Source organism: Pollicipes pollicipes, unplaced genomic scaffold (assembly GCF_011947565.3).
Source record: "Pollicipes pollicipes isolate AB1234 unplaced genomic scaffold, Ppol_2.1 Scaffold_6052;HRSCAF=7182_pilon_pilon_pilon, whole genome shotgun sequence".
Taxonomy (NCBI): domain Eukaryota; kingdom Metazoa; phylum Arthropoda; class Thecostraca; order Pollicipedomorpha; family Pollicipedidae; genus Pollicipes; species Pollicipes pollicipes.
In genome coordinates this window covers 7082268-7096249 of record NW_023596805.1, presented here as the reverse complement: position 1 = coordinate 7096249, position 13982 = coordinate 7082268, and the positions used below count along the sequence as shown (strand labels likewise).

The following is a 13982-nucleotide window of genomic DNA, read 5'->3' as shown; positions in this document are numbered from 1 at the left end:
TTGTCGGGGCATGAATATATTGTCATTGGTTATTTATGTTGGCTTTGCAAGAATATGGTAAAGGGAGGATATAGGATATCGCAAGGATATGTGCAAATATGCGTCTTTCTTTCTCTTCTTTTCTGTGTTGCCGTTTTGCTTTTGTTAACTGGTCTTTGCTCATATATACTGTCGTAGTTATTTGTACGCGTGTGTACGCCGGAGATATCAAATTTTTGCATTCTTTTTTCATTGCCGACAACAGATGACGTCATGCAGAAGGCGATGACGTCACACCCGCACAGTCTGAGCGTAACCGACCTATCAGCGACCGAGCTAACCATCAGCTGGGCGCCGCCACTCATCTCCCATCCGACCGATCGTATCCGCTACAAGTGAGTCATGATTGGTGCATCCGCTACCAGTGAGCTCCGATTGGTGCATTCGCCACATGCTAATTTTCATTGGTGGATCCGGCGGAGCTTCTGCCTTGGAAAGCTGGTGCCGATGCCACGGCTGGCGGCGCGGGCCTAGGTTGCCATAGCAATATCGTGATATATATATATATATATATATATATATATATATATATATATATGATAAATCAGTGATTGTTCTCAACCGCTGTAGCTGAGCATGCGTTTCTAGCTCATTCCCGCTAACATTGCCCCCCCCCCCCCCACCGGGCTGTTCAGATGCTGGTATGGGAGGTCAAGAACTGCCGTGCATTGCCAACGCCAACGATATAAAAAAGAAGCGTTTTGCTTTTTTATCACGGCAGACCTGTTCCCACGGACCACCAGTTGTTAGTCTGGACAACCTTTCCCCTCACCTGTACTCGTCCAACTCCCCCCGCCCTCCGTGCATGCCACTGTGTGTTTATTGCTCATTTTATGGTCCTGAGTGTTGCTTGACGCGAGACGCTGGCAGATGTGGTACGAAGACGAACATTTTCGTGTTGGAATCGCATAGCTGGCTTCGCGAAAGTGTAGAACATCGTGTCAAGTGCTAAGTGCTAAGTCACATCGTGCTAAGGTTACAGTTCTTTGTTGACTTACAACAAGTCTGCTTTCACTTAACATTTCTCGTAATTGCTGGGCTTCTGAGAGTGTCCCACCACGTTCGTGAATTTACCTTTTCCTGTTTTTGAATTTGTTCCCTTCTCCAAATTTCACGCTGCAGTTCATGTTACCTGCCGTTTTCCCGCATTGGCATGTTCCAATCTTTTTGGCCTTGAACCCTGCAGCGACGTTGACCTCCGCGGTGACCTTGACCTCTGCGGTGACCTTTGCCGCAGGATTTCGTACCGCGGTCCGAACGCCACGGACTTCACCAACGTGACAACGGCCGCTCTCTCTCACCGACTGCAGGAGCTTCAGCCCAACTCCCAGTACATGTACGTCATCACAGCAGCGGCAGAGGCTGCTCACTGCCTTGCGGGCGGCAGCAATACCTCCCCCCTTCCCAACACTTTTTTAGACTTCCTGCATCCGACTTCGCGACCAGCTGCTTCAGTTTTGCATGTGAAAGAAGTCGATTCCACCAGGTTCTGAAGTTTGAGTGAAATTTGCCGGGTACACTGTGCTGGCGGAACCAACCACGGCTAAAAATATGCGTTTTGTCTTGCAAGTCATCTGTGTCCGAGTGAATATGCGTGTCGCCGCGGTGTGTTGGCGACGGCAGGCGACGGTCGCATGCATAACCCAGAGTCAGCACAGAAAATATAATCTATAGACCGTAGGGGGGGGGGGGGGGGGGCAGTTACGCAGTTGAGAGGCGTTGCTCGCAATGCTGCTTTTGTGCGCTTCCTCTTCATTTGGTTCTTTGCAACTTGGAAACTGCTAATTTATCCGTGGTATCGAAGGTCGCTCCCCAGTCGGGTTGGTTCTGCGATGCATCGGAGGCTACTGCTCGAAGTTGATGGTTGCTGTCTGTCCTGAGTCAAACTGCGCCATGAAATCGTTTGCGCGAGGCATCGAGGGCTTGCTGAAATTCTTTTGTGTAATGACGTTTATGTTTGTGTGGTTAAGAGAGTGACTTTTTTGGAGAATCTTCTAAACGATCTTAGCCCGGAGGATCCGCTGAATCATGTGCTAATAAAGGATACAGTTTGAAACCGTTTTGTCCCCAAAACCGTACAGAAGTGCACGTGTGATTTTCATGTTTGATTAAGGTAGACGACCAGTTTTTAACATGGTTTGCGCTTGAAAGCGTACCCACCAGTCTGGGTTGGAAGTGACCAGTGCCTGGCATGTTTTTCTATGTTCACGCTTCCAGTGACCTTTTTAAGTTTGTGTATTCACCCCTTTGTAACAGTGCGAGCGTTCTGTTACACTGCACTTTCAGTTCGGCAGTGAGTGTTTTTCTGACTGCGCCCCTGTCTGTTAGAATTTGTGTTAATTGTGCTTGGTTTGTTATTTAGTGCTTTCACCTATCCGGGAACGCAGCCACAACTGTCTTAAGTAGGGGAGGGGAGGGGGGGGGGGGGGCGCACCGAGTATGTGATACGGCGGCGCGATGCTCACTGAGTACTCACCACGCCGATTTTCAACTTTCTGTTGGGAACCATCTATGGTAAAGAAAGTAGAAATTCAGGCTCAAGAGGGATCCCTCTACTCGTATCTGTGTTTGTAGCAGTATGTTCGCGACGGTATGTTTGTGACGGTATGTGTGTGACGGTATGCTGGTAGCACTATGTTTGTGACGGTATGTTCGCGACAGTATGTTTGCGACGCCATATTTGTGACGGTATGTTTGTGACCTATGCTCGTGACGCTATGTTTGTGACGATATGTTTGTAACGGTATGTCCGTGACGGTATGTCCGTGACGGTATGTTTGTAACGGTATGTTTGTAACGGTATGTTTGTGACGGTATGTGACGGCTCTGTGCCTCTCACAGCGTGTTTATCACGGCGCTGAGTGGAACGGGAGAAAGCCGGCCCTCCGAGACACTCCAGCTGTGGACCAGACCGGCTTACCCTGCGTATGTGGAGGTACGTGGCAATCAGCGCACGCGACTGGCACAGATATTTCAACTGTGGACCAGACAGGCTTACCCCGCGTGTGTGGAGGCACGTGGCAATCAGCGCACGCGACTGGCTCAGGTATCTCGACAGTGGAAGCGCGCGAGGCACGAGGCGTCCGTTATATAGATTGCCGATTGTAGATTGTCGGTTGTTGTTTTGATTGTAGGTTGTCTTTGGAGCGTTCAGTCAGCAACAGGCTATCCCGTGCTACGTGTGATGGTTCTGCTTCTGCACTTCGTGTGTTTCTGATGTGTGCATAATACGTTATTAAGTTCAGTTGGACACTTCTGCAAATGAGACGCCGCCAGTCCAAAGAGCGGTTTCCTTAGTCGTAGGGAAATCATTCCAAGTCTGTGTGAAGATTTTCTCATTCCAGATGCAGACTTTCTGACCTAGCGCAAAAACATTACAATTTCGGACATGATGCTGTCCTTGTCATGCAACCCCCTTACCAACATTCATTTTTTTCGGACATCACAGCTCCAATTCATGCCGTAAGCATGCTACTGCCTTAAGTCACGACTGTAGCGTTCCCAGATTCCGCAGGTCATCGGTGACGTCAGCGTGCCAATCATCGGTGACGTCACTGTGTAGGGTAACCCCGGGGGTCTGTGATAACACAGGGTTGGTGCATTATCGCCATCTTCTTTTAGCTTCTCCGTCTCCGTAAATCCAGCCTCAGATTTTGGCCGCGGAGATGGTACTCTAACCTAACCAAACCAAAGTACTCTGACCTGACCAAACCAAAGACTCTAACCTGACCAAACCAAAGTACTCTGACCTGACCAAACCAAAGACTCTGACCTGACCAAACCAAAGTACTTTGACCTGACCGAACCAAAGACTTTGACATGACTAAACTAAAGACTCTGACCTAACCAAGTCGAAGCGCTCTGACCTGACCAAACCAAAGACTCTGACCCGACCGAACCGAAGACTCTGACCTGACCAAACCAAGGTACTTTGACCTGACCAACCAAAGTACTCCGACCCGGCCAAACCAAAGTGCTTTGACCTGACCAAACCAAAGACTCTGACCTGACCAAACCAAAGACTCTGACCAGACCAAACCAAGGTACTTTGACCGAACCAAACCAAAGCACTCTGACCTGACCGAACCACAGTGCTCTTATCCGACCAAACCGAAGTTCTCTGACCTGACCAAAAACCAAAGTACTCTGACCTGGCCAAACCAAAATACTGTGACCTGACCAAACCAAAGCACTTTGACCTGACCCAACCAAAGACTCTGACCCGACCAAACCAAATTTCACTTGCCCGGCTTTGTGCTTCCGAGTGGTGGTTTTCTGTGGCCGCTACCGGCTTCTTTCACGGGTGATGGCTGTCGGCGTCTTCACCGGCTTCCCTCACGTGCCGTCAACAAAACTTTCCCCTCCTCCGAGGCTGTTATTCTAGCGGTTTCTGGGAGGACGCTGAAAGTTGTGGAGACCACATAGTTTCGGTCCCGGTGTTGGCCCCAGCGCTCTCTGCAGCTGCGTGAAACTTCCGCCCCTGTGAGTGGTCGTTTGAGTTTGCCAAGAGCCGCCAAACCATTTACCGACGCCTCTGTGCGGTAGGCTTGTAGTGTAGTGTGGCAGTAACCAAACGAACGAGCTCTCCGGCCGGGCTTGGGAACAGTTAAGTGAGCCAGTCTGCTGGGTGAGCGTAAACACGTCCGCCGGTTGCGTGACTAGGCGGAGCCTGAGAGTCGTTTTCTGATTGCTCGCTTTATGGCTTCACGTTGGCCAGCCCAGCGTCCCAACGGTACGAAAGGCAAGGCAAGCAGAAGAACATAGCGTGAATGAGTTACGGTGGAGGGGAGGGGATGGCAAACAGAACAAACAAGAGTGAAAATAATGGAGACGTACTGGTTTGCTCGCGTGAACTGGTGTTTATTGTTGTGCCGCTTTGAATTGTAGTTTGTATTTTAAGAAGAGAACGGAAAATATGCAGACAGGTAGCAATGTTGCGGTGACATACCATGCCGTTTCGTGGGTCGTCCCCACGAAACGGAGGGGTGGGCGCAGGAGACCGACAGCAGAACGCTCAGCCGAAGCGTGTGACGGCGAGAGGGACCCCAGCTTCGGCGTAGCCGCAGCTGCGGCCAGCCAGGCTTTATGATGCAGTCATCCGAGCGCAGCGCTACAGAGGCCGGCGCGGTCGAGCCTCACAGAGAGCGGTGGTGCGACAGCATCCTAGCGCAGTGCTGCAGAGGCCGGCGCGGTCGAGCTTAATCGAGGGCGGTGGTGCTACAGTCATCCGAGCGCAGTGCTACAGAGGCTGGCGCAGGTGACCGTCAGAGAGCGGAGGCGGCGGAGAAAACAACAGCGCTGACAATGGAAAGCAGCAGCTGTCCATAACTCATCACAGGTGGCGTGATGAGTTGCAGGTTTCTGATGTGAGTGATGCTTGCAAAGAATGAAACAACGGGCGCGGAGTGGATTCATTAGGTTTTTGAACGTTTTGTTTAGCTATATACAGCTCCTTGTATTGCGAGCTAGATGAATTAGGTTGTGGTTATATGGATTTAGACCTTCGCTCTCTTCCTGCAATTCTGCTGCGGACGCTTCGGTGTGGTTACAATTCTCTACCGGGGACGACACGTTGTTCGCTTCCGACTTCTGCTTCGGTGCAGTATGATCAGCATCAGGCGACATTTCGGCGCGCGGACGGTGTAAAATGTCTTTCATTGGTCGGTCGGGCCGTAAAATGTTCTCTTATTGGTCGATCCAGCTGTAAAACATCCTGTTATTGGTCAATGTAGCGGCCGCGGGCCAATGAGAAGACGCGTTTGTTCCAGGTCTGCGACCGGCACGGGACAAAATTAGGAAATTTAGCTGCTGGCCAAATTACTCCCCGGTTTTACTAGCTAACTTGGGCTGACACGTATGGCTGTTGCCTGTTGTAGCCATGGAGAACCATGTCGACCTCAGTGGCGTTTGGTGTAACCAATCGTCTGTGTACCAGACTCAACAACATGCCCCTCCACGGATGGAAAACGTTTCCCCTACCCCAAGCTCAAATCATATGAAGTCGATCCACTTCGCGCCAAATTGAATTAAGCGCAATACAACAAGTGTACTGACGTGAAACTGGGTACAGCTAAGACCAATTATGCCTTCCTCTACGGCTAAATGAAAAGTTATCCGGATGATTTGCCTCATGATGAAAGGTTTTGCTGTGGCACGTCCAATTAGGACTACGAATCACATTTAGTTGAGTGCTTGAAGCTTCTGTTCAGTTTTTCGCAGGAAATCTGGCATGGTTGTAGACGCTGTAATAGGGACGCATGATCAATTGCATGCCAAATATCAATCTTAAAATAAAAACCAAAATGTACCACGAGCTTTCGGCTCCAAGCCACGTACGACTGACAGGTGTTTTTCCCCAAACACATTTCCCAACATGCACAAATTGCCACTTGCCTCAGCATTGCCCGTAACTACTGTTCGGGAGAGATCATGTCTCTCGAAAGCAGCTCTCGAAAATATGGCGTGGGTGTGCCATAAGCGCTGGAGCAAGTCCGAACGTTGGAAGGAAGGATGGATGTGGCCCGGCTCTCAGTTTTACAAGGTTATGCTATGTTGGTGACAAGCCAGGTTGGCCATGTGTGTCGGCCTGAAACTAGTCATCGTGTTTAAGGCTGGTTTCGAATTTCTTATATGAATTCAAGGGCTAATTTTGGTCTCGGTTCAGTCACGGTTTGCTGAAAGAGGCTCGATGCGAGAGGCAGTGCTAAGATTTAGAGCGTAGCATGCCACTGCAACGCATGCTCATTAGGGCGTGGCAAGTCTACTTAAGCGCGCGTCTCCAAGATGTTCATCGAACCGATACTGGACAGGTCTCTTGCTCTCGCCTCGCCTCGTCGCACCGAAAACTCGTCTCGCCCTCTCGTTTCTCAAAGCCTGCATGTGATTTGTGCACTTCGTTTTTTTTTTAAAGGCATTTGCCAGATAGACCACAGTCACAGGTATGCTAGCGTTGAAGATGCGCTTGACAGGGCGGTGATGTCAAGGCTGACGGCACCGGTTTGTACATTATGCATATGTGTTTGTATAATGTGTGTTTTTCACATTAAGTTTGTGTTTGTGGCGGTTTGTTCTATGTTTTTTTCAGGGTGGACTCACTAACCTAAGTCAAGGAAAGACAAAAACCTACCTCCCATGGGTGGCTTTTGGTCGAAGGCTTGTTGTACATTTCGGCTTGTTTTCGAGGCTCCGATGTGAACTCCTCGTCTGGTGGTACATAACCGGCAGGGCGCACGGTCATTTGGGCTTTAGGGCGCATCGACTACGCGATCATACAGCGCCCTTGACAACCAGCTGGTACTGCTCTGCTGGTACTGTAGTCTGCTGGTACCCACATCTGCTGCTCCCCAACTGTGAGCGAACACCGCGTACAGCATATCGTACCGCACATACGCCGCCTGTCGACAGCTGCCGACCATCCACCCGACGGACATGGTGAAGGAGGGCGGCAGCATGACCGTCCTCTGCATCGCCATGGCCTCGCCGGAGCCGACGGTGGCGCTGTACATTAACGGACGACATGTGCATGAGGTAAGAGTGGCGGTTTGGACCTGCCCCGAGACAATTTTTGGGCCGTTTGTTCCACGCGATGCAACGAAGCTCGCGTTAAAAGAATGGGTCCTTGACGGTATTTACTGGCTTCTAAGAGCAAGTAGTTGTACTTTGAGTTTCATTGGTGGTCGGTCATAAGCATGTACAAAAACCTCACGTGAGACGCCGTGTGCGCTAACATGAGCCGTCGCCGGACCCTTTCGGACAGCGTAAAGCTTCCCCTTTTGTCTCAATGACCAGTTTGTTTACGAGCCCGTAAGCACTGCGGTGACATACTGCCGGGTTCAGTAGGATACTCGTCATACCTGTCCGGGGTCTATGCATGCTGTGACGTCGCATGTTCTGATTGGTCAGGAGCGCACCCGCCACCTGGTGACGTCGATTCGGAACGTGAGCCGTGACATGACCCAGGTTACGTGCTACGCCGACAACGGGTATGGCACGCCCATGCAGTCAACCCGGCATATCGTCATCAGCCGTAAGTGATGTCATTATGACGTGTGTGTGTGTGTGTGTGTGTGTTTAAGTGGCTGTGCGGGTGGTCAGATGGTCGGATCTGTTCAGATGATGTCATTTCTATGATATGGGTCCTAAATGCATGTTGGGATTCCTGACAGAATTCCTGTTGCATTGATGCTACATGATCATTGCTGGTGAGGTCGAGACGTTATTTAAGACAGTTACGTTATTACTCTGGTAGTTCTTTTATGTTACGACTTACTTCCTATTTCTGTCGATCTTGATCGTACGGCGCTTGCCAATTCATAGGCTTTTCTACTGCAGTTTGAATAATGCCAGTGACGTCATCCGGTAATTTTTGTGAGGGAGTGACACTGTTCCGTCGCGTTTTGGCGGTATGGTGCCGCTGCCGTAGTGTACTCGATGGCCCATCGCCTTAGTAACCCCAACTGGGACTCTAATCCTCACCACCAGTGACCCAACCACTGTGGCCTTAAGTCGTTCCATCATGTCCTCCCAGCCTGTGGTCACAGCTTTGTAGACTGCGTCGGTGACCCCTGTCCCGTGACCTCGATTCGTCCGATCGTGGCCTCCTTTGTTTTCACGACGATGAGATCATCACGAAGACCTGGGTACATGTGATCGTCATCTCCTTTTGTTTGTGACACTTGGCCGTCACAGTGACCTCTGCATTTTGACCTCAGGTCCTCAGATCGTCACCTCTTGTTGAAAATCCCAGGTGTCTAGCCCGTTCCATTGACCCATTTCCCGTAATCTCAGGTCATCTGATGGTGACCTGGCTGTGAGTCAACAACGATGACCCCTGTCCTCGTAACTTGAAGTAATCCGATCATGGCTTCGTGTTTTTTAGTCCACCATAGTGACCCCTGCCCCTGTGATCCCGGGTCGTCCGATCGTGACCGCGTGCTTTGAGTTCATAACAATGACCCCTGTACCCTTGACCTCAGGCCGTCCGATCGTGACCTCGCGGCCCGAGTTCACGGCACCGGAGGGCAGCTCGGTGACCCTCCGCTGTAGAGTGGACGCCAGCCCCGAGCCCCAGATGGTGTTTTGGCGCCAACCCGCCGCCAAACGAGAGGTGGTCATCGACGGAGGCAACTTCGAGGTCATCACACAGCGCGGCCGCAAGGTCAGGGCCGGGGTCAGGCCCGGTGGCAGCCGTCCTTTCCTGATCTCTCGATTCTTAAGTCATTGATGGGCATAATGCGTTGGCATGATGACCGCGGCTTTTGATGGATGAGTCCACGCGACAGAAGTAAGAAATGCGTAGTTTTTTATTTTCGTTTATGGAACTAGGTTCAGATTAATGTCATGGGTCAGGACAAATTCAAGCGTCTAGTCCATGGTCGTGAGTCTATTCCAAGGTTGTGAGTCTAGTCCAAGGATGTAGGCCTAGTCAAAGGTCGTTGGTCTAGTCAAAGTAGTGGGTCTAGTCCACCGCCGTGGATCTAGTTCAAGGTCGTGGGTCAGGTCAGGACTGCACACAGGCCCGGCCAGCCGCCAGGTCGAGATTTGAAGTCAGGTTAGGCCTGTGAAAATGTTATAACAGGAGTGAAATTGGCCATGTGAGGATGACCTGACATGACATATCAATGACATTTGACACCTGACTCACCATGTCAAGGTCAGGTCAGGTGAGGATTGTGGATTATGCTGGAACTGCAGGCTAGGATCAGTCGGTATTTGGTCCGGCCAGGTCAAAACCTAAGGTCATGGCAGGCCTTGGGTGATCTTCCAAACCGAATCATGCCGATAGGGTTTAGTTGAGACGCATGACTGTCATTGAGCAACTGTTGCAATGTCGGGAGGTTTTCAGAACGCCCCGAGGTCTACTAAATGGGCTGTGGGATCTCACGTCCTGCATTTTTCGCGTCGGATCCGTTGCTCGGAAGGTAAAGTTTCGGGTGCGATTGTATGTTGAGTGAGGCTAAGAGTCCTACATTGGGATCTACCGGCAAAGTTGCCTAATAAAAACTTTGCAATCAGAGCAGGCCAGCAGAAATGTCAAACAAAAGTTTCCAAATCTGTGTATGCAGATATGGAGCTTTCTGGACCTCCTCTTCGGGCCATTGGAAGTCATTTAAGAGTTAGTTTGTCCGCTGCTATTTAATAAAAGCGATCCAGCAGCCTTAAAATCATTGTTGAAACATTCATCGGGATAGTCCCTGAAAGCTGAGTCCGTTGTTGCTGGCTGTTGTTTAAGGTTAAACGGATACCATTCTGAATCTGACTTGAGCAGATCAAGCGTTGGAATAAGATCAATGGCGCTTTCCCCTGATGCACAGCGGATGCATAATACATTTGCTTTGGTATTGCCCCAAACATATCGGCGCTGAATGAGGCCTGCGTGCTCCTTGTGTGGCGACGACGCTCATGCTTAGCTGGAAGCTCAAACGTAATCATGCGTGTGGCATAAGTCCTTTGGAAATGGATGTTAAGTATATATATATATATATATATATATATATATATATATATATATATATATATACGTGAAAAACCAGCTCGCGTGAAAAAAACCAGCTCGCTTTCTTTGAGTGCAAAAATACATTTACACGAACGAGGGGAATTTAAAGAATTATGCCGACAAGTTGGAAAATTTCATGGAAAGAGAGCACAGGAACAGAAAGGAAACGACAGACACCAGACATACATGGTTCAATGGGGAGCTCTGGAGACTTGAGCTCAGAGAGCTAACAAACAGCAGGTAGGTAGCCAAGTTGGGTGCCACCAGGAGGGCCGGCGGGGGGGGGGGCGTGACCTCTCACGAAGACAAACGCTTTCCACTAGATTGGTCAACTGTGTAAGATATCTGTTTAAATACGAAAAATTTGGCAATTGGCTCCTCCCTGAGAAAACTTCTGGTTGCGTGCCTTTGAGCCAGCCGATTGTGGTCACTACGACCGAAGTGCGGAATCAGGCCGGAGTGTGGAGAGGGGGGGGGGGGGGGGGTGGGAGGAGTACGGCAGGGACGGAGGGTATGTCTTGTACGCACGACGTGCGAATCCACTGCAGAACTGGAATGGTATGGGGAGGTAATGCCCGGGCGGCTAGCACCTAAGGCTTTCACGTGGGGTACCCGGGTTCGAATCTCGGTCGCGCCATGGCCTCCGAGCGCTGATGAGGCTAATGTAGTCACCTGAGCCTCGGAACATGGGGCGTGACGACGCACGTCCTTAACACAATTCGGAATGATCTGGCAAAGGCGGCAAATGACTTGCTGTAACTTAACGTTTTAGAAAGTGGAGGAGATGGGGATGATGCAGAGTGTTACCACGAGTCCTCGTACAGTTTTGGAATAGTCGAGAATATGTGATGACCTTAAGATAAACCGTTTCAATAGACTCAAGTGTAAGTCCAGTGATAGACCTAGGAATTGTGACCTAAAAACCGTGAGACCATATTCCTGGAGTGTTGGATTGAATTAAAGACCATGACTTGCGGCAGGGCTGTAGTTTTATATTCATTGGGAGGGGGGTCCAGATAGGGAGAGAAACCCATTTGTTTGCGCATTTTAGGGAAAGGTTCCGTCATTTTCACTGCTCAGCGCCCCCCCCCCCCCCCAACCCCTCCCTTGCGGACCCTGCCCATGACTCTGCGCTCTAAGCGCTGACTGACGACTCAGCCACCGGTGATGTGACTGACTCTGCTGTTCCCAGGAAGGAGAGTACACCATGGAGCTGAAGATCAGGGAGGTGGCGGAGGAGAACTTTGGTCAGTTCTTCTGTCACGCGGAGAACGTGTTCGGCCTCCATGACCAAACACGTTGACGCTCAAGAGACAGCAGGTGAGGAAGGGTTGAGTGGGGATGGAGGTGGGTGGGGAGGGGTTAAGGTGGATGGCAGCAAGTATGGGAGGCACTGAGACAGGCAGGTGGTGAGGAGGGGGAAGAGGAAGATAGGAAGGTGGTCATGGTACATGTAAGGCATATAGAAAAAATCGGAAGGCGGAGTGGAGAAATGGGAGCCACAAGGTAAAGATGAAAAAGAGTGGAACTGAGAAGACGATAGATGGCTGTGAAAACAGGCTGCCGTCATTGGGGCCTTGCGACGCACTCAGCTTCTCAGGCTTCATGGTGTCGCTTTCCCCTCTTTCTGACGGGGAGAGCGGGTACTGCAGGGAATCGAACCCCATGCCTGTGGTTTCCCAGGCGGCGCAGCTCAACACTGCGTTTAAACCATGTGTGAGATCTGGGAGGCTGCATATATAGCTAGTTCGTTGTGTGCAGACCGCTTTTGGATTTCGCTAATAATGCTCTAGACTGCGAGTGCAAAGAAGGGAAGAAGGGATGATAGCTCTGACATGCTATAGCTCAAGTAAATAATTATTCGAGCGCAATACCAGAGAAATCACGACCGTCCCCGACTCCAGACTCAAACCAAAAGCCTCGCATGACATCGGTGTGACCTGCCCTGATCCGGCTGTCGTCTGTAATGACCCCAGCGTGACCTCCTCTGACCTGGCTGCCGCTGGCCGCAGGAGGCGCCGCGGCTGTACGACCTGGGCGTGACCGAGTGCTGCCGACGGCTCAACGTCAGCAGGCCGTGTCAGCGCGCATGCGCGTTTGACGTCGACCTGGACGCCGTGCTGGCCGTCCCAGAGTGCGCAGCGGAGCTGGGCAAGCTCATGACCTGCGCTGCTGGTATGTTGGGATGAAAGATCGGACGGGGCGAGATGAGAGATCGCGTGGGGCTCGATGACAGATCGGATGGGGAGGGATGAAAGATCGGTGGGGCGGGATGAGAAATCAGTTGGGGCAGTGTGAGAGATCAGGTGGGGTGGGTCAGCGTTAAGAGCTTATAGTTCTTGTACTGACAACATTGACGTTTTCTTTGCTAGAAGGTACTGGTTAAAGCGACGTTATGAAGCAAGTATGGGCTTTATTGTTAATATAACCAACGACAGAGCCAATGCTTGCGTGATCATGTTACTTTACCAATACTTGCTAAGTATCTTGAAGCACGACTAATGTCATCGTTAGAACTCTAAATTCGTGGTACCAAAAATCGGAAGCTTAAGACATTTCTTGCATACATCAGAAGTCCCTTTAGGTATGTCCGAGTCACGTAATGTCAACCTGGGTCACGTTAAATCAACCTAATGCATGTGAGTCGAAGTGATCACAGTGGTTTGCCGTATGATCACCTCGGGTGCACTTGGGTCATTTTTGGTCACGCCAAGTGAACACGCCGGGTGAGCTCTAGCTGAGACACCCGATGATCAACGTCGGTAACGATGTGCGACGCTGTATCACCTTCGGTTTTAACTTAATCCACACCAGATTATGGTGAATTCATCCAGTTCGCGCTCGGTTCGTACCGCGATTGCACTGCTCTGTTGGCTCTGTGGTTCTGTCTGCTGGCAATCTTGACAGATGCTGCCACTGACGATGCCGTCGATTGTTGTAGTGTTGCCGGTGTTGGCCACGTCAACGATCCCCTAATTTGGATAAGATAATAACATTAATAATAAGATCGGCGCCCTAAAACTCCAATCAACAACAACAACGATCCCCCGTGCCGACGCTCCTGACATCGTTAGCCGTACGTTTTGTTTCGGACTTCTCTCACCATCGAGGCCGACCATGTCAACGTCGGCGTCGGCGACAAATGACTAGCGTCTATACATTTATCCGATAGATGGCTCTGACCATCGCCGCTGCTGCGCGGACAAAATCGTGCCCAGCCGCTGCCTGCACTGGTGCCGCGGTAAGCCCGTGGACGGCACCGAGGAGTGCACACTTAGCTACGCGAAGGACATCGTTGACTGCTTCGAGGAGGGACGCGGTAAGGAGCGCGATTTTTAGGGGATGTTATTGTCGCGCGTTGTGCACGTGAAACGTGGATACACGATGAGGATAGGTAACACAGAGGGTAGAACATGCGTAAGGGCGGCTGTAAAGATGCTGAATTTTT

The 13982-nt window shown here is 50.7% G+C and overlaps 1 protein-coding gene across 1 annotated transcript in view; it reads left to right on the top strand.

Moving 5' to 3' along the window:
• The window catches only part of LOC119104742 (Ig-like and fibronectin type-III domain-containing protein 1), a gene marked incomplete in the record, with an annotated part of 92914 nt that extends 81077 nt beyond the window's left edge, over window positions 1–11837 (top strand). Inside the window, 7 exon segments of the mRNA XM_037228461.1 lie at window positions 245–374; window positions 1277–1375; window positions 2881–2974; window positions 7444–7566; window positions 7942–8065; window positions 9015–9196; window positions 11727–11837. Of these exon segments, the coding sequence (XP_037084356.1) occupies window positions 245–374; window positions 1277–1375; window positions 2881–2974; window positions 7444–7566; window positions 7942–8065; window positions 9015–9196; window positions 11727–11837 (863 nt within the window).
• Between the last annotated feature and the right edge of the window lie 2145 nt (window positions 11838–13982).